This window comes from Ascidiella aspersa, chromosome 2, assembly GCF_963924565.1.
Source record: "Ascidiella aspersa chromosome 2, kaAscAspe10.2, whole genome shotgun sequence".
In the NCBI taxonomy this organism is placed as follows: domain Eukaryota; kingdom Metazoa; phylum Chordata; class Ascidiacea; order Phlebobranchia; family Ascidiidae; genus Ascidiella; species Ascidiella aspersa.
The window spans coordinates 16,515,400-16,540,232 of record NC_139448.1 but is presented as its reverse complement, the minus strand read 5'-3'; the positions used below and the strand labels follow the sequence as shown (position 1 = coordinate 16,540,232).

The 24,833-nt window shown below is 38.7% G+C and overlaps 1 protein-coding gene across 1 annotated transcript in view; it reads right to left on the bottom strand.

Moving 5' to 3' along the window:
* The window catches only part of LOC146164015 (inositol 1,4,5-trisphosphate-gated calcium channel ITPR1-like), a 62,074-nt gene that overhangs the window by 17,571 nt on the left and 19,670 nt on the right, over window positions 1–24,833 (bottom strand). The window contains exons 21-51 of the mRNA XM_083383072.1: window positions 24,560–24,716; window positions 23,939–24,138; window positions 23,389–23,560; window positions 22,709–22,938; window positions 21,779–21,973; window positions 20,920–20,982; window positions 19,879–19,977; window positions 18,823–18,939; window positions 18,475–18,615; window positions 18,197–18,296; window positions 16,988–17,112; window positions 16,589–16,751; window positions 16,056–16,132; window positions 15,318–15,473; window positions 14,727–14,852; window positions 14,205–14,325; window positions 13,507–13,581; window positions 10,385–10,527; window positions 8,962–9,140; window positions 8,457–8,568; window positions 7,499–7,534; window positions 6,200–6,247; window positions 5,835–5,947; window positions 4,927–5,086; window positions 4,338–4,455; window positions 3,743–3,825; window positions 3,238–3,364; window positions 3,041–3,156; window positions 1,962–2,162; window positions 1,541–1,651; window positions 1,168–1,293 (exon numbers count right to left, since the gene is read on the bottom strand). Coding sequence (XP_083239198.1) covers window positions 1,168–1,293; window positions 1,541–1,651; window positions 1,962–2,162; window positions 3,041–3,156; window positions 3,238–3,364; window positions 3,743–3,825; window positions 4,338–4,455; window positions 4,927–5,086; window positions 5,835–5,947; window positions 6,200–6,247; window positions 7,499–7,534; window positions 8,457–8,568; window positions 8,962–9,140; window positions 10,385–10,527; window positions 13,507–13,581; window positions 14,205–14,325; window positions 14,727–14,852; window positions 15,318–15,473; window positions 16,056–16,132; window positions 16,589–16,751; window positions 16,988–17,112; window positions 18,197–18,296; window positions 18,475–18,615; window positions 18,823–18,939; window positions 19,879–19,977; window positions 20,920–20,982; window positions 21,779–21,973; window positions 22,709–22,938; window positions 23,389–23,560; window positions 23,939–24,138; window positions 24,560–24,716 — 3,990 coding nt within the window. The remainder of the gene's footprint in view (window positions 1–1,167; window positions 1,294–1,540; window positions 1,652–1,961; window positions 2,163–3,040; window positions 3,157–3,237; window positions 3,365–3,742; window positions 3,826–4,337; window positions 4,456–4,926; window positions 5,087–5,834; window positions 5,948–6,199; window positions 6,248–7,498; window positions 7,535–8,456; window positions 8,569–8,961; window positions 9,141–10,384; window positions 10,528–13,506; window positions 13,582–14,204; window positions 14,326–14,726; window positions 14,853–15,317; window positions 15,474–16,055; window positions 16,133–16,588; window positions 16,752–16,987; window positions 17,113–18,196; window positions 18,297–18,474; window positions 18,616–18,822; window positions 18,940–19,878; window positions 19,978–20,919; window positions 20,983–21,778; window positions 21,974–22,708; window positions 22,939–23,388; window positions 23,561–23,938; window positions 24,139–24,559; window positions 24,717–24,833) is intronic.

Genomic DNA, 24,833 nt, shown 5'->3' with positions numbered 1-24,833 from the left:
TAGGCCAAAGTTTGTCAAAATTAAAAAAAGTCAGAATCGAATAAAAATGTACATAAATTCTTTATAAACTGAAAAAAAAAATTATAAGTCAGCTTTTTGTAATGGTCGTTCATAGTTTTTGTGAAATTTGTCGTTCAATTTTATCAAAAAAATGTAGTTTCGATTTATAGTTAACGACATTTTAATTGTACTATATCTTCATTAGAGCAAAATATGGTATATGCGAGAAGAATTAACCACCGAGGCCTCTCTGATTTGGACAAATGTATTGAACAGTATTTGCTGTCTTTTTTTCGCTTGTGATTTGCAATTGCCTATTTCCTATTTCAAAAACTGTGCGTACATTTTTCTAATTTGGCATTTTTATAGTTGTTTGTCTTTTTAAAATGACAAAAATATCAATTGAGTATTTTCATGAGTTTCGCATTAACCCGAAAAATAACTGATTTGTCTTCGACCGGTAATCAGTAAAACATCAAAAACGTGTGATTGACGACGCCAAAACACTAATGCAGTACGTTAAACAACATAGGTTATTTAAATCAATGTATTTTCAATAGGTCAAAATTTTGTCACAATTAATTATTTTTCGGCTAAATTTGTCAAAAATTCCAATTTTGTGGTCAAAAAATAATCGCCCTACTGATCAGCAATAGCAGAATACTCTAGCAAATCTAGCAATTCAGGTCAGACACTATTAAAAGATCGTAAAGATATATACTTCGCCAACAAAGGCATCGATAGTATATTTTAATTCCAATGAAAGTAATCATTCTGTTGACTACCAGTTCATGTGTATTTTTTCATATAAAGATGGCAGTCTCTAGAATTGGGTTTATGGTCAAATTCATACGCAAACGTACAACTAAGTCTGGTTTAAATACATTCAAAGATCGGGCAAAAAGTGTTTTCTAATTAATCCCATTTTATGGGGGGAAAACACTATACAATAAGGTTTCTAGGAGGCCTTAATGAACCCCCAAAACTAGTCCACGTACTTTCAGGGGGTCTACGGACCCAACTGCCCCTGCTCTAGAGAAAACATGTCAGACATAGTTGACGCAGAAAAAACACCCAAAGACCCTCCCACGAACGAATATAATAGCCAAACCGAACAAGAAAAATGAATCTTTTCGATTTTACTGCAGTAAAGCGGGCCACACACACCTTAGTGTAGGCTTGCTCGATGACCGACACCAGCTGCGTTGGGTTGATGTTGCGTAAAATTCGTTCAGCGTTCTCCGAATCGTGTCGGCTCTCCATGATGGCGAGTAGCAACTTGCTCGCGTTGTTCTGTGAGTTAAAACATAGCAATAGATAACCAACAAAAACTTAAAACACCTCGCTACCCAACAAATAAAAAGTTGTTCGGTTCATTAAGAGGCGCAGTTTGTAAAAACATTCAACTTATCTATACAACTTTTAAATAGAAAAAATATCTACAGTCGGTTAAAACCTTATCGTCAGAACTTAATAGCAAGTTTTTTTCAGCATTCTATTTGGGAGTCATTTACTATAGAAGTTTAAAAAAATGTCCCACCTTGAGTTGCATTACGAGGTCCATCCTCTGCCTTCCCAGCGGGTTAACGTCGTTCAAAATCAACGCGATTATAATGTCTATGCCGTTCGACTCGTGACTGGCGATCGCGTTCTGCGAAAGAACAAAACTTCCAAATTAAATAACAAAGTAACTTATACAATAGACGAAAAAATAAAACACGTGTAAACCTCGGCAAAAACCGTTCTTTTAAGTTTTGTCGTGACAGATTTTTTTTTTACTTTTTTTTACTATGCGAAATAATCAAAGCAGAAAACAGTACCCTAGTCTTTTTAACGTTTTCCGTCAATTAAACAAATAACCAAAAATGTTATAAAACCCTTTTAACACGAAACAATTAAAAAACGGCAAATAATGCACAATTCGATGTAAAAAATAGACTAGCTATGATTTGGCTAAACACCTGATTCTCATGGCACGGCCCCTGACAATATTCGGTCAAGCTCTCCAGGGTCTGATTGACGAGCTCGACGTTATGCTCGTTGATGTACAGGCCGAGCAGCCCGAGTCCGCCGGTGGTGCTGCCGCAAATGCAGTCGAGGAACATGAGGGTGTCGCACACCAGGTTGTAGCTGTTCTTGTTCGGCTGACAGCGCAGGAATTTCTGTGGTAAGCAAAAATCAAGTATAAAATTCCATTTGGTGTAATACAAAATTTACGTTACTAAAAATTCAATTAGGCCAGGGTTTCTTAACCGTGGCCCTCGCCCCCCCTGGGGGCCACGGAGCGGTCATTGGGGAACCACGGGCAACTCTTTAGCTAGATTGTAAAACCAAACTGTTACTTTTTTCAATTTATCTACATTTGTGTTTTTTATTATAACTGCAACCTTTCTTTTACGTTTTGAACTTTTTTCTGACAGATTCTTTGTCTCATCAGTGAAGATGTTTAAAGTAGAATATTGGATCATTTTGTTATCCTATTTTGACAAGATTGGATAAACCTGTCACTGTGGCAATTATTGTGTTGCTTTATATGTACGAGGGGTCAGCTTCTTCTTGGATGGGCGGCCAAATTCATCAAGTGTCTGTCAAATACTTTTAGGCAAGTAACTAATGTGATATGTCAGGTGCATAGATTTTGCAATTTCCCTAAAGGGCGTTAAGTTGAAAAACAAACATTCTATCGTATAACGAATAAAGCACACTTGCAGGTTTACTCAAGGTTAATTTTAGTCCAATATTTAGCCAGGTTATGCCCAGCGTATTTTTGTCAAGTAATAGGAACGCATTCATAAAACGAAAACCGAGAAATTATCTCGACGAATGTAGTGACATTTAATACAAAATATACCTTGACGGACTAAGTGAATTGAAATTAAAGACTGATTTGTTAAATTTGTATAAAGCAAGTGCATTTATTCCATGATTAAAGGACATTAGGCTTTCATGGGCCCGAGACTAACTAGACACAACGTAGAGCATAAGCTTTACAGTCTTCTTTGTGTGGTATGACGAAAATATGGAAAAAAATAAAACCGACCTGCAGCTGAGCGTTGTGGTTCTCGCAGAGCAGTTGCAGCAGTCGTAGAATCGGCTTCATGATGCTGATCACCGGACTGATCGCCTTTTCGTCGTCTCTGCGATCGCCCTCGCCACCTAGTCACGACAAAAATGGCATTAAGAAACTGAAAACTTCTTTTTTATACCATTAAAAGTTGAATTTTGCGCCTTTGTTACCGGCAGTGTTGGTACCCTGCGCTTCGGTGGCGGATTTGGCAGCAACGTGTGGCTTCTGTACGTTCTGTATCGCCTTGCGTGTCTGGCTGGCTGCGTCCGAAAGCTCCTCGGTAAGCTGACTTGACAACTGAAGCATATGAGAGGAAACAATAAACAATAAAATTCAAAGTTAACCAGGATCAGACATTTTTAAAGGAATATATATTTCGCCTATACTGGCATCGTCAGTTCCTATAAGTAAAGTAAAATACATATACATAGCAAACGAATAATAAAAATCATAAAAAAGTCAAAAACATATGAAATCACTATAGATTAAGTAAAAAGTTTAAAATCAAAACATAAGGCTGTCAGAATAAAACTATGGCTATCTGAAAAGGTGATCTAATGCAAAGCAGCGCCGCGTGGACAAGGCAACATTACGTGACATTTTTTACAGATGCAAAGAGTTTCTTTAGGTTCAGTCTGTGCCAACAGCATATACATTAAATGAGACTCATAATACCTTTCGTAGACTGCCGACTCCGCCTTCGAAGCCGTCCTGGCTCATACTGGAGCTTGGATCAACGGCGCGAGTTAGTAGCTCTCCTGGAAAAATCAACAGATGCTATCATTTTAACTAATCTGGCATGAGGTTGGAAACTGCGCCGACCAAAATTTTACTCAAGTTACATTTTATAGCTATACGCGGTCCATCACAAAGACCTTGGCCTGGGAAGATATCAATCATAGATTCATACGTTGAGTTGTTTACTACCTCATGCAATTAATTACTAGCAGTTAAATGTAATTATACCACTATAAAAGTTTTAAATAAACTTCACCTGACCTAATTCCAACTACTTTTCTAATTTGGAATAAGTAATAAACATAAAGTAGAATTTGTATCAGATCAAATCAAATAGTTTAACCTAAATACCAGGTTTAGTTCCCACATTAAAATACTAAGTATCGAATAGTCCTAACCACAACGTTATTAAGTTGCCGTTTCGGAAAATAAATCTGACTGGAAGAAGACGCGATATTAGATCGGACATTGTTATAATCGTTTCAAAATTGTCCCCAATGGTGTCAAACAATAAAGGAAGAAAACGAGGAACCTGCGTTGACAGTGGAGGAGTTTTTCAGTTCTACTTGAGCGCATTCCATCTTTTCGTGAAAAACTTGGAAGAAATCCTCGGATCCTTTTTCGCCAATTAGTTGGTTGAAGAAAGCCATCTGAAAAGCAGATATTATATTTTACAATCTGTCTGAAAGTAAAAAAAACATGATAAAAAAATACTACCAACTTGTTAAATTAAAAAAAAAATCATTCTACCTTTTCTAAATACAAAGAAGTTTCCCAGGTTTCAGCCTAATGTATGGGTGTTAATCCGCTGATTTCGAAATAAATGAAATGTCAAAATAGAATAGAATAATTTTAACTTCGAGTTTTATTCGTGAACAACATTTTATTTTCTAGACGTTTGATCATGAAGAGCGTCTTTTAGGCATAATTTATTTTTGTAACACACTTGACGCTTGTTTACTTGGCAAATCAAGTTTAGCTGGCAATTTTTTTATTGTAATAAAAAAACATTCATAGTATGTGTTCGTTGTACTTTTAACGTTTCAACTTTTCAATCGCAGCTTTATGCGTGTGTGTGTGTGTGTGTGTGCGTGTTCATCTCGAAAAATGTCGCCGGTTACCTGGTTGTCATGGTTTCCGCCCTCCAGCAGCGCGATGCCAAGGAGGACGCTCTCGTGAAAGATCTTCTCGCTGTAGTTGCCGATGATGAGGTTAATCACGAGATCCGCGGCACCCTCGGTCTTCAGATGGCATTGGACTTCCTCCAGCGAAAGCTCAGTCCTCCGGAAGATGCTGCAAGGAGCACAAAAAAGTTGTAGCACACTGCCCATGTATTTCGACCTTTTGGTTAACTGCTAATCTTTCTTATAGCTATGATGATAACTTCTAAAGAAAAGGAAAAAAATGTTGCGACTTGGAAAGGGGCAATTTTTTACCCCGTGACTGAAAAATGCATCGTGTGTTTATTAAAAAAGACGCGTATCTAGCCACGGCAGCTTTTAGTTGCTAAATAATGTGATCTTTGACCAATTGTTTACATGTAGTTCGTGGTGTCATATATAATCTGATCGGAACCGCAACGAGATTGCAGGTGATATTGTAACTACATATACCAAGTGACGCTATATACACTGGTCCGATACTAGAGCGAAAGGTAACAATACCATGACATATTGATAGAACCTGTAGTTACGGTTTGCCAGCAAACGGTAAAATATGGTCTAACAACTAACTTAAACAATCCTTTCATGTTCCAAATTTAACAGTTTTGCCTTTTCGACTATAGTAATCATGTCATTTGATAACAATAAACCGAGGGTGGTTCTTTTTAGCAAAATATCGGGTAATGGTAACATTATACAAGAAAAAATATCGGAAAGTCCTATTTATCTTACATGAACATTTTAATATTGATTATAAAACTAGAAAGGTGTGTTTTAAATTATGTTTTCTGCTGAACTATAAAAACAGGACTTGCTCTCACAACGATGCGTTCCTGGGTTCTGATCAATATACATACGTTACAAACCTTGTGCTGTTCGTTGTGGCAGAGGATGAACTCTCGCGTTGCGCCATATCTCTCAAGTGTTGATAGTTAGCACCGTAGTACCTCGAGAGTAAGATTTGACGCAGAGCCTCGCCCTAAAGTAATACGGGCGCTTTTTACAGAATCTGGGCTCTAGGCAGCTAGGTTTAGCATTGGCTTGTTTTTTGCATCTAATGGTGTGTTAGTTACCAGCTTGTACAAATTTATTTTTTTAAAGATGCAACCATTTCAAAATTTAAAATTTAGAACAAACATGACAGTGAAAACAGTTTAAATCAGTGCATTGGCAAGCAATAGAATGTTATAGAACTTTCTTTGGCTACCACGCAAGTTAAACCTACACCTACCCGTCTGCGGTCTTCCACGCTGGTTCCACGCACTTGCGTCTCAGCTTCCTGGAATCCACAGGTTGCAAGTTAAACAAAAGCAAACACGAAAGTTGCACCGACACTTAACTTTATGTAGAGAACGCTATGTTTTCACGTGGATCACCGTTGCTACATTTAAACGTCAACTTGTGCCATAAGTCTATTTTCGGGTAACATGCATAAGTTGCGCCTATCGTCTTGCAAAAAAATAACCGAGTTTTGTCTATTTCAACGAACCAGGTTTTTAAAGCGCACAACGGACAACTAAATCCTAACATGGACATTCCTAAACATAACATGACGAATATATGCTAGCTTGCTGTTAGTTGTGAAATGAAGCGTAACAAAACTTTCCATGATAACACAGGAAAGACCAATAGGTCTAAAGAATATCGTGAACAATCAACGAACATCGACTTCATGAGAAATGACCTTATTAATTTAAAAAGTAACTAAAAAAATCGCTAGGCATGTGGTCGGTGCTACTCAATAACACAAACTCATAGGACAACAAAAAATCCAGTATTTTGTCTCAAATCTGGTAACTACATACAGTGTATTATTAGGTTCGCGCATCACCGCTAGCATGCCTTTAAGTTTAAATGGTGTCACATTTCACCAAACCAATAGCAGCAGTCAAAAGGGCCACAGCTGGAAGCAATCATGTGTAATCCATGCATCGGCCAGCCAGCCATACATAACTACGGAATCAATTGCGATTATCGAACAACCGTTGCTGACGGCATCACCATGAGTTAGGACCGCGATTTCAGCAGTCCAGTCGCATGCATGAACTTGGCAAATCGTCGTCGGGATAAAGCAGGGACGTGACATGGAGGACAATTGGCCTAAAGTTGCTTAAGAGAGTCATTTTTTTTTATTTTAATATGCCACTGCATTAAAAAGGGAAAATGTTATCGCTAAATCTGTTTAATAGTTCAAATCTTAACGTTTACCAATTTTACTAATATCCAGGAAATGTCCAAACATAAAGACTTAAGTTATCAAAAACGTATAATACTAAAAAAATGCATCAAATAATTTTAAAGGCCAGTTTATAGCCACGTCCCCGCGCATCCGTATTAAGACCAGCTTCGTAGCAAGGAGGGCAAAGATAACACACCAACAATGAACAGCCGCGTACGCGCTAGCAAGGGGCAGAAAGAGAGTGCTAAGATCATGACGTTCCCCGGACGACAACATAAGAGACATACGAAAATAAATAGATTAGAGCAAAACAGAGGAAAGGAGAGTGAGTAAGTGCAAGTTTTTATTAACCTCTTCCCAGATGCTGTCATTGTACACGTTATTGCTCTAAAACAAAATAGCATAAGTCATTGGTTAGCGTCGAACTCGGCCGCTGTTACACCAGGCGGGCACAGCGAAAGCAAATCTAGGGACATTTCAAGAGTTATTATTATGTAACGTAAAAATAGCGGGATGAGGCATTGTTTGTGAAAGCAGTAGGCAGGCGCCCGGTAACTTGCTTTCGCTAGTCAATAGAATTGGTCGAGCATAATATATCTAAACAGGTGCAATCATAGGCGCCGAATGTGGGTGTGTAGAGCGTTTTTAGACGCCCCCTCTTTGACTTTGTCTGCAAGTATAACCAAAACGCCGTTAAAATTGATTATTGCGAATAATTATATTAATCGTATATCGCGAAAGTATTATATTGTTCATTAACAGATGGGTCATTTATTTGTAACGAGAGTAAATCTCCACTTCATGTTGTCGTTGTCATTTTAGAGCGCGCATTTGCATTTTGTTACTACGAAATTACGAGAGACACAACGCATTTTTTTAATGACAATATACTAAAGCGATAAATCGCTTTCCCAAATATTGTTACGTTTTGTTGGTGATTACTGATTATCGTTTTGTACTAATTTAAAAAAAACGCCCTGGAATTTTGAAAATTCGGCGCCTATGGGTTCAATATATATCTATACAGGTGTTGAAAGTGTCTAAAAGCAATTATCAATAAGATCATAGGGAAGCAGGCATTACGTTTCAATTGCACAATTTGAAACTCGTTTGTTGACAAAAGATTTTAGTCAGCCAACTGGGATGACAGGCAAATTATCATCAATTATTTAGCTAGCATTGAATTTATATATAACGATATAGAAAGTTTTTATTTTTTTATTTTAGGCACATTTCGTATCGCATGCCAGGTCATAATCTCTCGCCTTGTTCAAGAAAGCTGAATACCGTTTTATGCATTCGAATGTACCTTGTTCGTGAAGTTGATATGGACGGTCATCATTTCGCGCAATGTTTGCAAAACTTTAACACACAGTTTTTCCTCGCGATCTTCCAGCAAACGCTCTGTGTGTTTGATTAACCTAAAATACAAAAAACAACACGATCACAAATTGCGATCTGCAGATATAGTGTTTCATTTTGAATCACCAAGTTGAATGTGAACCGCAGCAATAAAACTACAATATAGTTGCGTACTGTCGTAACATTAGGCACTGTTGTTTCTCTGTTCTATTAGGAGGTTCTTGTATATAAGTTGAAACAAAGCAGTTACTTTTGACAAAATATTTAAAGAATGGTTTCCAACGACTTGTTTTCGTGCGTGACGGAGAGGTTGGCCTTAATTCAGCAACTGCTTTTGTTAAAGTTAACGCACAGAAAGAGTGAATTGGTTTCATCCCTAACTAGCCACACATACACCTATACTCAGTAGCTTCGATCTGATTTTTATGCCTATAACAAACACGCGAAATTACTTGGAAATGAATCCTCCGCCCTCACACTGTTTCCTCGCGTCGGTGTCGACGGGAAAGAGCAGCTCGGGTCGATGAAGGATGTCGACCAGCACCGAGAGCTCGGCCTGAACCAGAGGCCGTAACTGGCTTTCCAGCACAGCCACGATGTCCTGCAAACCTTCTATCACATCCCGGTAGCTCTGCACGCCCAGGTTTTATAAGATAACATATGATTTCAAGATAACATATAATTTATAAGATAACATATGACAAAAGGTTTAACTTTAACATAGGATATAAATTTAAATGCGTATATTACACACATTAAGGACGTAGAGGCAAACAGAAGAAGGTTTAATTGTTTTTAATTCTATTTCCGTATTACACAATAAATACATATGCCAATTAACGTTTATAATATCACTAAAATCGAAGGCAAAATAAAATTATTTTTTGACCACACGTTATACTTTGTTATTTAGGTAAGTTGACAATTTATACTTTAAGAATGTTATCTACCCGTGCCGAATTTCATATTGTCTCGTGAAAATGCCAAAACAGGAATACAATTTCTCTCCCATGTGACATTTAACAAAGCAGTTGCGCATATCTTGCAACAAAGCTACCAGAAATCCCCTAACACAATTCGTCTTAAAACATGTAACATAAGAATATATTTCGAAACTACCACAATTCCTGACAAACCGGCATTTAATTTTATCCATGACAATAAGATATACCCACAGCAACAACAGGTGATTTTTTCAAATATGCAGTCATTCTTGGAAAAACTAACGAATTCAGTGATTGGACAGGGAATAAACATAAGGGCTATATGAAAGTACAGAACTAAACGCACAGGAAAAAGTGGACTAATCTAAATATTTATTACTCTGCAAGATAAAAAATATTTTTAAGCAGCTTAGGTCACGACCAGACGAAACGCGAATTTTCCCAACATTACAAAAAGGATAATATAACAGTTCTTTGGAATGTTATTGTTCATCAATTGCTTTAAAATGTCTTATGCACAATTTGAAGATTTCATGTTCCTAGGATCCCGCTTTAAAGAATCAAAAGCAAATCAATAGCCTACCACAGCATACACATGACCGTAACTGTTAAAAAACATTCGAGTGCTGTTAAAAGCATTGGACTGGCCGAAGCCGCAAGATTATTTTTCGAACACTAAGATTGCAATATAAGTTAAGGTTAATCCAAATGACAAGATTACTTTTTAAACCAGACCATCGCAGTCGTAAACTTGTGCACCAGCGCATTCAAAAACTACCCATTCGATATTTGTTTTAATACAACTGCTTGCGAATATCAAAACGATTCGCCCCTGAAAAGCCAACTCGTTTATAGATCAGCGATTTTGTTCCTCGACTGAGCCACAATCAACCGCAATACAGGGAACATATTTTTTGGCAGAAACTCAAACCTGGCTGTCTTGCGCCTCGGCTCCTGGTCGGAAGATGTGTCGGCGTGACATGAAGCGCCGCATCGCCTTCTCCACCTGGCTCATTTTTGACTTGCCTATTTGCCCTTGCAGTTCGGACGTGATGGCCACGCCCTTTTGGGAGGCTACAAAAAGCAGGGCGACTCAAAAATCTGCCTATTTTTAAAGGAACATTTCGCAAATCTTAGCCGGCTTAGAAGTCGTGTCATTCGGGAAAAAAGGTTGACACCGCGGATGACAATTAATGAAATAGTTTTGAGTTTGAGTACAATTCATCTCACAGTGGTCTAATGAATTAAGGACATTAAAGCTATTTTAAGAACATCTGTATCTTAATAAAAACACATTTATTTTGCCACTTTACTAAAGGTTAGCTGCAAATGGCGGCGTTTAAAAAAATATTCACACGTAAAAAAATAAACTTGAGTTTCGCTTAGTTTATGACATTTTAACATTTACGGTCGGTAAGGAATTTTTTTACACAATGTTAATACAACACTAAATTTAGAATTAATTAATAGTTTCGAGGTAAAGCGTGCAAAACTTAAGCACAAAAAATATTTTTCAGATTTGTTAATGTAATTTTGTTTTACTTTTTTGTTAAACGCTAACTGCTTTGATTTATAAAAATATAAACGTGTGAACTATTTCGAAACGGCGCCTTTTAAAAAGTCTAGAAATCCAAAAGTTCGTTTTAATGACGACAATTAAAAAAAAAAACTTAGTGAGACAAATTTATCACATCGGTTGGTTATAAAAAACATGCTCAATGCAGCGCATTATTATCAATCAATTCATAAGCCTAAATTAAATACTTGCGTTAAGGTTGTTAGGGCGTTCGGTTAGTGGACGCAAAGCATAACCACAATCTGCACCGTTATCACAAGTCAAGTCGGCTAATTACAACCGAATATCAATTTAAAATCAAGGTGAAAAAAAACAAGAACGAGCCAACAAAAACAATTATCGCGACGACCACTAAATTAAAGTTGATTGGCGTCGCAATTTATAAAACCTATTGTCACAACTAAAACAGTGGAACATTTCGATCAAATCGTAAAAAAGTATGGATGGAAGAATAATCTCCGATATGCCAATTAATGCATGAAAATCGATATTGATGGGAAAGAAACTAAACTGAGTGTGGCTAAGGTTTTTGAATTATATAAATATTGAAAAATAAAAAAGAGTAATTTTTATTTGGAATTATTAAAAATTGTCTAAAATTTACGAATTTTTTTGGAATTGTTTACTGTTGACAGCAACCCAGCATTATTGCAAAATTCGTACATTAAATAGTTTATAATATAACCGACAGGTGTTTTTTCGTCAAGTGTTTTCATGAACTCTTTTTAATAATTATTGTTCCAAAAGCAACTTTTAACAGGTGGTAATCACCCGACAAGATCTGCTTCAAGGACAATAGTTGAAATTTCAAGCAACAACGAGCCAATGTATAACATCTACATGGGTAATATCAAAATGAGACAAAAAGCTGACAACAACGTCACTCCGAGGTGAAGTTCCAACGACTGGTGAATGCAGCTATCTCTACTCGCACAAGGCCGAACAACAATCGGCTTGCGTCTACAAAGCTGTGCAGAAATACAACATAGGTGCGAAGCAAAAGCAGGTTGACTAGTTATAACGCATTATAGCAGAAGAGCGCAAATCGTGTGTTGGCGTTTGCTTGCTGACGATCTACAAATATAAACTACACGGCGTTTTTTTTTGTTTGTTTTTTTGCAAAAAATCCTAATAGCGCCTCCTTGTGACAAATCAAACAAGAGGCATTGACGAGTTTATGTATTGCTTGATGGATGATCAAACGAGGTCTAGCCCTTAAACCAGCACGAGAATTATTTAGCATGACGAATTGTGCTTGCCTACCACACAGCGGGCGACGGATTTCTGTTCATTTTCTTTTTCCTCCCCAATAATAATTCACTCTGATGGCATTTTCAACGAGGGTGAAGCAAAGTTGGTTTGTTGCGCCACCAATTACCTGGCCGGTCGTCTGTTCCGAGTCTCGCTTGGTCAGAGTAGCGGAACGGAGTTCGCGAAAGCGCTGAATGGCGCCCATCACGTTGGGCCTGTTTACCACCTCGTTAACCCTAGTCTCGAGCTTGCCGGGCATTGTGATGTGGCGTTCTTTGGCTTTAAAACGACAGTGGCTTGGAATTAGTGGAAGACGAGGTCAGGTTTTCCGATCGTTAAAACAAGGTAATTAATTTTTACACGTTTTTTTTAATCGTAGGCGTTTATTTCCTACAGTGGTAGATGTCGAAATAAAGTTATGGAATTGCACGACAGTAAATGGAAAATACAGTCGAATTATATTTAAAGTATTACACGCAATCTGGTTTTATACACATCCTGTGGAAGAGGGAGAACACCATGCTTGGAACGCGAAAACCAAGGCGAACTTGCGCGAGCTGATGGAGTGTTTATAGTTCCGCAATCAGGTGAAGAGCGAGTTTATTTTTATTATACAGGTGGGCAATTATAGTGCGTTCATATGACAAAAACCTAGGTTTGGTTGCAGTCAGGTTACGTTGGTAAACTGTGTCAGCTTGCTGATTGGTTATAGCGACGAAATTCACATTTTCGTTCATACAAACAAGGCCATGGTCACCACACATAGCGAGCAAATCGAATGTGTAACGTGCTATGAAAATAAGAGATGTGGCTAGATGAAACGCGAGTTTTGTTAACGACGTCACGGCGCACGTTGCCATATATTTGCCTCGTTGGCTCCTGTAATTCCAAGGGCAGCATTATAATTGCACGAAACCGCTGTTATTTAGTGTAATGTCAATCTATTGCGTTGGAACTTAAAATAAATTTTCGTGAAAAGAAAATATGTTTTATCCTTTTCCACGTGCAAGAGATTTGTCATGTAAGCAGGCTGAATTAAGCAGGCGTTAAATGCGATTCAATCCATGCAAACCACTACACAAGCAGTCCGTCCATGCGATGAAAGAATGCAAATCACTTGAGGTGGAGTTGCCTACCAACAGAGGAGCAAACAAGGGACACGACAAGGCATGCAATTGAGCCAGTTACTGTAAATACAAACAAAGGCGACAGCCATCAACGTGTACCGAGGATCTTAACGCTATTCTGAAGCAGGATGAGGTTTACGATGTCTTTCGGCAGCGCGACGTTGCACGCCTTCGCTGCAAACACATGGATGAACACAAAGATGATGACGTTGGCTAGATTCGTGCCGTGGGCGTGACGTAACAGTCGGAGGCGCGAGCGTGTCGCTTTGGCGTGCTCGCTGCCACGTGTTATATAGATCGGGGGTTCATGCAGATTCGGTTACAACACAACAAAATGAAAAGTAGTATGTTTTCATTTATTAGATTTTTATATTTAGCATTTGATTTTGCATGACAAACACATACGGTGTTAGACGACTTAAAAAACGTTATTAGCAAGGTCGGTGTTTCAAATGTAACATACACAAATGTTACAGCAATGAAGTGATTTTTTATATTTTCCCTCTAACTTGTTTTTACGGTTTACAACCAGCTTAAATCAGAAAATTAGGTTTGTAAGGTATGCTTGGCAGAAATGTAAATACTAGCTCTTCATGGTACTAAATAATTTTAGGTAGTCCGACCCCGCTTGTTATTGATTAGTGACAAATGAACTCGGCATGCTTGTCTGTCAAACAGTTCACCGCTAAATGGGATTAAAAGGATCGGGGGCGTGATTTTAACCACCAAATAAAAAAGCACCAACAATGAGGTCGCTAGAAGCAAAAAACGAACACCGGGGAACATCGACCACTCACCGACTTCACCCATCTTCTTGATCGTTTCCTCCAGTCTGGGCTTGTACTGTGGGATAAGGTTCGGGCTGTGGTAGAGGTCGACTATGGCGCGCAAAAGCTGCACGTAAGTCGTTTGTCGCATCTGCATCGAAAAGCATATTATATACGTGTAATGCTGCAATGCTGTAAAAAGCGAGTAACTGTTGTCGCACAATTTAACTCGGGGTTCCAAGCCTAAAAACAGCCGATGTAATTTAAATTCCCGTCAAACTTGACGCTTCACACGTTTAATTGCGATTAATTCTGTAGGTCATATTGTTTGAGAATTCGTGTTGACTTTTTATCCGGTTTATCAATATTTTTCAATGTGTTAAAAATACGAAGTATAGTGAAAAGTAAGCAAAAAAAAAAGAACATGTATTTTAATCGTTTAGTTTAGGTAAACCAGAGTAAACGGCTGGCAGAAAATTTTATCCAAACATAAATATCGGAAGTAAACCGCAAAACTTGGCCAAATAGGTTTTAGAAGGGTTGTTTTGAAACCTGTACGAGAGTGGTAGCGTCTGAGAAAGGCGAGTTGAAGAACATGGTGATAATTTCCATGACGGTGGTGGCGAGATATTGCTGCGTCTTGCGGTTCAGTTCGGTGTCCGGCGTTTCCGAACGCACCTAAACAGCGATAACGAGTGAATTGCTTTTATCCAAAGAAATCTCTATTGCAAAACTTTCGCAGTTATATACTTGTAACAGCCAACGCGCGTAAATTTTTCGCAGATTTATTACTTAAACTTACTGTATTCAAGCAATGCTTTTGGGTAAAACAGAACAATGTCACACAAAAAATATAACCGAATCTTTCTCGCTATAAAACGGCGAGGCTTCGAGTACATGGTTTGAAGATCTAGGAATTATTTAGTGAACCGTTGCAAGGCTTTATTAGGCGTTAATTTATCTTGCCCTGATAAACAAATCTCTATTCCGTGTTTCACGTTGACCTGTTGAAATAAGCCACGTCACCAGAATGAAAACAGTTAAATTGATATTTAATAATAAGGTCATATTTTATGTCTACCAGAGGAGATTTTAAACTGATGAGTGCTTGTCAACTTGGACAGTTGGTTCTGGGGGACTTACGCGTTCCATGTCGGTCATAAAGTAGTCGAAGAGATCCCAGATATGTGAGGACGAGTAGATCTCCTTCATCTCCACCTCGGTGTCCACGTAACAGTGGTTGAGGAAATTCACGTACGCGTTCTTTACCTCGGGAATGCACGAATCGTGAGCCACCACCTACATACCACCGTTTTATTTTAGTCCATTTTCGTTGACTATTTGCCAATGACATAACACGTGTAATTTCACACCAGATAACAACAAAAAAGGTTGAATGTAGCATTTAGACAGGGGTAAAAGTCATATAGTTTAGGCTTTTGAATAAAACCTTGTTAACATCAGAACAAACACGTTGTACTAAAGACAAACACTCAAGACTCAAGTTAAAGAGTAGACAAGTAAAAAAAAAACCTGGCGTCAACAATTATGTAGCTACGTTTTCACTTGTAATCACTTATTGTTTTACATTTCGGTTGTAGTCCTGTGGGGACATTCCTTCGTTTACAGTGAAAACTGTTTTAGAGCACGAGGGCAGTCTTGTTTTAGTGTTGATGCGAGACGATCATTGTTTTAGGATCAAGCGAGCTAGCGTTCGCGCTAGCTGCAATCGCTCAAGAAAGCGCCCTATTAAATAATAAAGTTTACAGTTGTACAGTTGTGTGCGTACATGGGCTCAGGGCAGGCCGTTAAACAGACCAAAATATGGAGAACAGTAGTACAACAAAAAAGTTCCCCGTTTAATAATGAAACTGCGTTTACCTTTACGATGTCGTCCAGTGGAAGAAGACTGTGGCATTTAATTTCCGTGTACACGTTCTTTCCTTCTGTGCAATACGCTGTACGTAACAAACACAGTTTAAGTGGTATATATTGAGAGTTCTACCAAGCTGTTTTCAGGCCTCTGCAAAGTTACACAACAATTTTTGTCAGGCCGCGGATGTACTAATTAGGTGTTCTTGCACAAATTTCTCGAGTAAAACTATCAACCCTCATATTTATGATGAAAGACCAAATTAGATCTTATTGAATGCTTATTGAATTGTCATGAAAGTTGTCATTTGAGACAATACATTACTGCCGGGAATTTTTAACGAGAATCTAACAAATCAAACCTTTTCTTGCACAAGCTCCCTAAGTAAAACTATTGACCCTCACATTTATTACGAGGACCAAATTAAATTGTTTTAAAGGAATAGGAGACAATTTTAAATAACACCAGATTAAGGGTGGTGTAAGGCTTCCAGCAACACCAAACCAGTAGGTTGCAGTATTACTTTTGTGGGTAGACTTACCCAAGAGTTGAACGAGCTCAATGTGATAGAGCAGCTTGTTCTCTGTCTCCTCCTGGTGGAAAGTGGAGTCGAGCTGATCGCTTAACTTGCTTCTTCGCGCGTGCTCCTCCATCAGATCCACCAGGTTTGTGAAGGAGGCTCGATCGTTGTAGAACAAGAGCACCTAAAATGTAATACATTAACACAAGACTGCCCTATCTTCAAAGTGGCGTCGTTTTAACGCTTCTACAAACTATCGTAGCTAAAAAATCCCAAGGCTCTTTACACTGCCGTTTACAAAAGATTTGATTTTAACAGTCCCATGACACCAACATGGAAGACGACTGTAAAACAAAGAGGCAGAATTCCTAAACCGTTTAACCGACATTAAGGTAATTACGCCCAGGTATTACATCTCACCTCTTCCCCGGCCTGTGCAAGTTCAGCCATCACCAGATCCTGGCACCTCCGGTTGTGTCCTTTGCCCTCCGACTTGATGATTGCTTGCAAGAACTTAAGGTATGGCGTGCGTTGGCCGTGGCTCTCTGCGGAAATGGGAACGTTGTAATGGCTTTAGAAAATGTAAACACTTCTGTCGAAGTGAGGCGGTTTTTGTCACCGCTTTGGAGTTAAAATATAAAAGAAACATCTCCCAATCCAAAGGATGTACTTACTTTGCCAAAGACACACTTGCACAACCAGTTAGCCAAAGAGACGGTCCTAATTGTTTTTTATTACATTCAGGGGCAGGATAAAAAAGTATATCCTTAACAGTCCACTTATAACGAAAATACATTGATTACCAAAGCCATTTTAAGGCACTAGTCGCAAACCCCACAGGGCTTTAGGGATACAGGTCCTTCAGAAGTTAATTAGTTACTGTATGTGGTACACTATGCACGGATCGGTAATGTAGCTTGATAATAAATTGCAAGGCCAAAAAGGTCGAGTAGATCGACATCATCTTGATTAAGACGTTTCGATACGAGCTTGTATCATCTTCAATTAATGTGACTGAGAAGCAATTCAAGCATCACTTATAAGACATGAGACGCAATTGTTATAAGTGTAAGTTTCGAAAGTAGGAGCATAATTTAGCACTTTCAGGTGTTCAACAGGTACAGCGGTGTTGATAAGGTGTCGACGTTTAGTTCGGCGCTGCAGTCTTGTATAGATAGCGACTCGAGTAGCCGCAATTTAAAAACGTCTGAAGCCCATCCGAGAACTTCGGGCTTGCAAAAATCAACCTTATGCTCGGAATGTTGCAGAAGATGCCTGCAAACCTCTGATTTTTCATCGACCCTATGTTCTTTGACCCCCGTTAATTGCGTCCCATCTCTTATAAGTGATGCTTGAATTGCTTCTCAGTCACATTAACTGAAGATGATACAAGCTCGTATCGAAACGTCTCAATCAAGATGATGTCGATCTACTTGACCTTTTTGGCCTTGCAATTTATTATCAAGCTAGTTACTGTATGTTATCGCAAAAAACTACAATGTGTCATTTTAGTTAATACATTACTGCCGGGATTTTTTGAAAGAAAATTTAACAAAGCAAACCCTTGAAGTTAAGAGGATAGCCAAACCTACCTTAAAACACAGAATAACGTCAGTTTAGAAAACTTACCGATGCAGTTGACGAAGTGCTGAATAACCGTGTGAGTAACTTCGTTGCACAGTGACACGTTGTCTTGAAAGATCGCTTGCATTGTCTGCGCTTCCAGCAACTGATAAAGACAGCACAACAAAACAATTAGGAACAACTCACGATGTGGACTGATTTCATAACACCATGTAGCATTGAATAAAATAACCCTCAGATACGTGTTACTGTTACAAACCCAAATTCTCTCAGATGTTCACATGAGGTTAAAGGAGAATGTTAATATGTCAACTCCGACTTACCCCGGGTGTCATGAAAAGTTGAAGGTTCTTGTGCAGTAGCACCTGGTTCTGGGGGTTCCCCTTGCAGAAGACCTGCAGAAACTTGTGCGCGAATTGCATGATGCCCTGCATGTGCGGGTCTGTGTTGCGATCGTAAGAGATCTGGCGATGCGCAAGAAAGAATAAGAACACGAGATTTGCGATCCGCATATGCGAGGAAGGATAGTATTTCAAGTGACTTCACGATTAGTTGGATTCGATTACCACGCTATGTGCGGGTTAAAAAGTTCATAATGATAAACCCTGGCGAGGCTCAGCAAAAACGACGGCAATGTTTATTATGTTATTGTCCAGTTCGAACGGTACTACCTGCAGCAAATCCAGCACTGCGCTATGGGCGTCCATGTTCCTTAAAAGTCGTTGCTGCTCCTTGCAGGGGTGACTCTTTTCCCCGGAAACACACAGTGACGTCAGCTTTCTAAGAATCTGAGAAAGAGAGCTAGCATTACACCTTATGCTATATTATATATTGGAAAAAACTGCGTTCGTGTATACCATTAGTTTTACAACGATATTAAATTTTCGTGCTTTGCGCTGTCGGATTATTTTTCCTGTAAAAATACTCTTCCTGTAAAATAATTTGTACCTCAACCTAGTTTTTTTTATTTGGGACAGCAACGGAACAATGAAATCGAACTTCGTTAAGTAAAATAGCTTTGTTTTATTTATACGTCTCACTCAGGCTTTTGCAGAAGCCGAACATAGGAGGTAACGGGAAATAGATACCTACACAAAAACGAAAGCGCGATGTTAAAAACAAGCGGCTTGTTATTGAAGCCCGTTAGATGACAAAATATCGACCAACAGAGAGAGGCGGGAGCAATAAAGGAGTCTCCATGTTCACAGGCGGAGTTATATGAACTCAAGCAATTTAAGCCAGGTGGAAAAACTGCAAAACTTTATTATAGCCTAAATTAATACGTTTTACTGCGTTTAATGGATTGAACGTTTGTTTCTTATAGCGACAGAAGCGCAATTAAAAAACTAATAGCATGAAAACGTAATCGCATTAGTTTTTTTTTAAAACAAATAACAAAACTAGTGAAATAGTGCAAATGTGGCGCAAGTTAAATGAAGCTTATGCTAAGCAGCCAGCAGCAAGCAAAACAGTTATTAAACCGCCTTTCATTATATTAGTTGTTAATAAAATATAGTAACAAGCAAGTTTGTTAAAACTGGCAGGTTACAAAAATAAAAATCTGACGGGGATTCTCGTTGTTATGAACTAAACTGTGGCTTAGGTTTCGGCTTTCCACACTTGCTTTGTAATTTTACAGGGAATTGTTACGACAAGACTTAGCAAAGGTCTTACACAAAAACACACCGAGTGAAACGCAAACCGATTTTTGCCGTATTTTTAAGTACCCGCTTAATGGTGTCGTAGTTCTTGAAGGACGAGCTGTTGATTGACAGGCGGTCTCCAGAGTTGTTAGTGTAGTCCACGCTCTCCTCGCGACCAGAGAACTTTAATACACACAAGTTCATATTCGCTTTGCTTCTATAACGTGTTCGTATTTACATTTTTAAAAAGTTCAATTACTTGACAACGGTAGTGAATTGCTTGGTAAATCGCTATTTGTAAAGATACTTCAAGAAAAGGGTTGTTTACCACAATTAATAATATTTTTCATGTTTATCAATCACCGTGTTTTACCAATCAGATAGAGTTGAGTCTAAGTTAGTTTGTCTAAAGTTCTCTAAAATTTAACTAAAACTAAGGATGGGTCTTCTGTATAGCAATAAACGCGAAAAAAGAGTTTTTTTTTAGATAGAACTTAATGGGGGCAGTTAAATCCGTAAATCAGTCAAGTTAGTTCACAACAGTTTTAATCAGTTGTAAAATTGTTTTCAATATATCGAAGAGACGAAAACCTCTACAACATGTCAATTGAGACGAAACCTCTACAACATGTCAATTGATTTGCCACCGAATCACAAAAATCAAGACAAATTAAAAATCGAATTTTACGTCAGTACGCTACGAAAATGATTATTCTAAAAAGTAGAGTTTTGCTTTCTTAACCCCAGCTTGGTTAGTACGTTAAAACACCCAGGCATATGAAGAACACAAAAGTAAAACATCAATCGACAGGCATGATTGAAATTCAAGCAAACAAATTGAAATAAATTTGAAAATATTTAGAGACCTTCCGAACACTATTTACGACATTCTATTGTCTCTATTTACGTTATATCCCAAAACAACCGTAGAACAATTTATTCCTTGATTGGAAAATTACGAGATGCACACGCGCGGTCTACGGTCGTAGGCGCCCTCAAGCCCCTCATGCATAAAATATGCTGCACAAATGGAATCGTTTTTGGCGCGAATTAGGTGCAAACGTAGATTGGTGAGCTGGGACGGCAGTCAGTGTCGCAAGTGCGACTGCTATGTACAATACTCACGCTAGGTTTGTTGTTGCCCAGTCGCGAACGCAGGTGTTTCGGAGGCAAAATGCAAAAGTCACCCTGCGTGTATAAGTGGATATGGAGGGCCGGGGAGTCGCGATTGGTCGAAAACGTAAAACATACATTGAAAGATTCATGTTCCAAGACAACTTTTATCGATTTAATTTCAACAGAAATTTATTTTTTAAATAAAGAAATCAATCAAATCTACTTTTGACCTTAAATACAAAAACTTAAAAAGTAAACAATTTAAATCTGTTCACAAAATAAGGTTTGAAACATGCACCAAATAAGGCAATAATCAGGCCACAATTTACCAAACACAAACTAATATAGATAACGTAGTTAAAAAATAAAAGTGAAAAATTTAAAGGCAATAAAAGCTAAGAGACAAAATATGTAGTTATGAGCTGTGTCGCATAGTGATTTAATTGTTGTATTTCACATTTTTACCACCAAGCTAACACAGACATTAAAATAAATGCCACAGGAACGTATATTGGTGCAAATTCTGCCCGCCTCTGCTGTTTTTGAATTAAGACGTTGACATATTATTGCGGCCACAAAACACGCGATGTAGATGGTGAAGGTGGTTATTTAATTAAAAAAATATATACAAAGCAAATATAGCATGTTTCAAATTAAGATAGCAATTTTTGCATCGTGATTTCTTGAATCATACAGACCAACTTTGCAAGATTACTCACTAGCCTTAACTTGGGCATACGCATTTTCTTGTATAAAGTCGCCACTAAACCAGAAATCAGCGACTTAAAAGAGTTGAACCGCTGACCAAGGTGACCCATCATTTATTTTCAATAGAACACGGAGAAAATCACGCGCAACTCGAACTCACCATGGGCATGATGCCGCCTGGCGCGTCGCCCGGTACGTCCTGTGACGTCGAATCGCGACTGGGCTTGGAGGAGCTGGCCGCTTTGCCCTTGATCACCCACAGCTCGCTCTTCTCCACCAGGAGGCGCAGCTGGTCCAGGTTGGTCTTGATCTCCTTGTACGTCTCGTGCTCGTCCTTGGTGACCAAAAGCTGGACCTGGACGTAATAAAGGGGGAAAATAAGGCAAGTTTTTTAAAACGTTTATTTGCGACGGGATTAGATTTTTTAGGGAAACTTAATACCATAATGTTTTAATTAACGAAACTATTTATTCCAACTCTTTCCAAAAAAAAATTGGTGTTTCGAATGTGCATATGCCTGCTTGCCAAGCTTACTCGATTAAGGGATTTACTGCATGTACACGCCACCATAGCGCAACATGCACAATAACTTTTTATACAAAAGAGGCAAAAATGTTTGTTTTAAGAAATTTGCGCGTAACGTTCAACTTAGTTGACAGTTGACACCTCCAAAAACATTGTAAACACAGCTTATCGTACTTCAAATAAATTTGAAACGAGTCTTGGAAAAAACTTAAAGATAAGAGTTGCTGTGTTTATAATGTTTTTCATAAAAGGTAAGACAAAACTTCTATTAAACACCAATATAACTATATTGACTGCACAGAATTTCGTGAGTTTGAACCACGCCATGCATAACTTAAAATGAATTTTTCGATGTCACCACTGACCTGGTGAAAATTTGGTCTCTGGAGAAATATATACAAAACAACCAAAACCAGTTGAAAAACTTTTCTTGGTGCAATTGCATCTTAACTATTAAGCAGGTGCACCTTGGCGTAAACGTGGGTTTTAAAAATATATTAACTAAAAGTAGACAACACAAAACTAATTCCAGCATAAGCAGTCTCAAAACAGTAAATCGACTTACGTTCTTAAAGGCTTGGAGGACTTCCTGCCTTTGGCTGAAATGGCGGAAGAGCAGCTGGAGCGCTCCAGACACGAGAGGAGGATAGTCGTGCATGACGAGGTGGAGGAGCACACGAAGGAACATCCTTCCTCCGTCACCATCCAGATCTAGGCTCACGCTCTCCTGGGAACCGTCAAAAATGCCCTCCGCCTTGGCCGAAATGATGCTCAGGTTGATGAGCGGCGTCGTTGCTGCGTAAGATTAAATACATTGGTCGTAACGCAACTAATATCGATAGTTCCAGGGCGTTATTTCCAAGACACTGCAAAATTGATTATTATTTAATATGTACGCTCTTAGATACCAGCTGTTGTATGTTGACAATAAACCAACCATTTCGCCGTTTAAAACTATATGGATAAAAACGATTCTATTGAAATGAACGTAACAATAATTAAAAAAATGCATAGTTTTTTGGATACTATGGTCTCGTGCCTATATGGTAATTCAGGCAAGTTTTAAACACTTTTGGTGAACTAAGACTGTGCATTTTTTTGCACATCTATTGATAAATTGGTCGAATTACAGCGCGTTTTGACGCCCTACGAGAAGTTCAGGGCGTCTAAAAACACTCTGCACATTCACATTCGGCGCCTATGAATGGCAGCCATTAAATCTTCGACTAGACCCCTTCTTCTTACGTTGAGTTTGCGACGCTCCAGTGGCGAGGTTGTTGTTTCGTTCCTGGGTAGCGTCCGTAGGGGGAGCGGTCTGGCTCTCGACTTGCTGCCGCTTGCTGTTCTCGTCGAACTCTCGCTTGAAAATGGAGAGGAGGCTCGAGATGCGGTAGTCGAGCCTGACGTCCAGGATGAACTAGTAAAAAAGAAATAGATTTTGCAACAATCGACAATTTTAGTTCAGTATCTTTTAAACAAGATTACTGGTATTTTGGTACGCTATGCACGGATCTGTAATGTAGCTTGATAATAAATTGCAAAGCCAAAACGGTCGATAGACATTATCTTGAATAAGACGTTTGTATCATCTTCAGTTAATGAGACTGAGAAGTAATTCAAGCATCACTTGTAAAAGGTGGGACGCAATTGATTCAAGTCTAAGTTTCCTTAGTTAGAGCATCATTTAGCACCTTCAGTATAGCTACAGCATTATTTAGCACCAGTACTGGCATTACTACGAAGATTTGTTAAATACGTATACGACCACGAAAAAAAATGATTTTTTAAGACCCACGTGCAAAATATCGATGATCTTTAACTTCGTCTCCAGCACGTACTCGTCTTGCGCGTTGATCGAGGAGCTCGGTGCGGCGGCTGCAGGGTTATCGGTTCGATTCCCGGCTCGACCTGGCTGTTGGTCGAGGGTGCTGCCCATTGTCAAGGTGCTCACCATCACCGCTATGTTGCCTACGCCACGGCTGATTGCGTCTACGTCTGTCAAATGGAAAACATAATTCAAACGCTACAAAAAAGAAAATATATAATGCTACTCACAGGAACTAGAAAGGTGTCCTACAATTTATCAACGATGACTAGACGAGAACGGTAGTCAAAATATCGATACATTTACAGACTTAAAAAAACAATATTAATTTCAAATTTGCAAAAATTAAATTACAAAGGATCATTTTAGTTTTTTTTAAATAGATTAGAACTAAAATTAAAGCATTTTAGTTTTTTCCGCTTGGTTTAGAATTAAAATTACCGAAAATTCAAACATCGGTTATCAACCTAATTGAAATGGTATGACAACCTAATAGTAAAATGCAGTAACGTATTTGAAGGATTCGACGCGCTTGGTCGAAACACACAATTAGACAATTTAAAACAACGAATAAAAAAATCTTCAACGTACTACCGCCTCCCTGATGAAAGCGGCCCTGAGACAGCAGGTTGTTGGCCGACACGCCGTTCACGCAGTCAAGTATCTGCAGCAAGGTGCGGGTGAGACTGAGCAGGTCGGCGAAGCTGTAGAAGCCGAAGTAGATGAGGTGCCGGGCCAAGTTGACCACCTACGCACGGTCAGCCGTAAACAAGAAAGCTAATTTGAGAATTTTTCGTTGCATTTGATTAGGACGTATATTATAAGTGGGTAGCGAATTGTTTCGTGTCAAAAGGAAGGCGCTCTT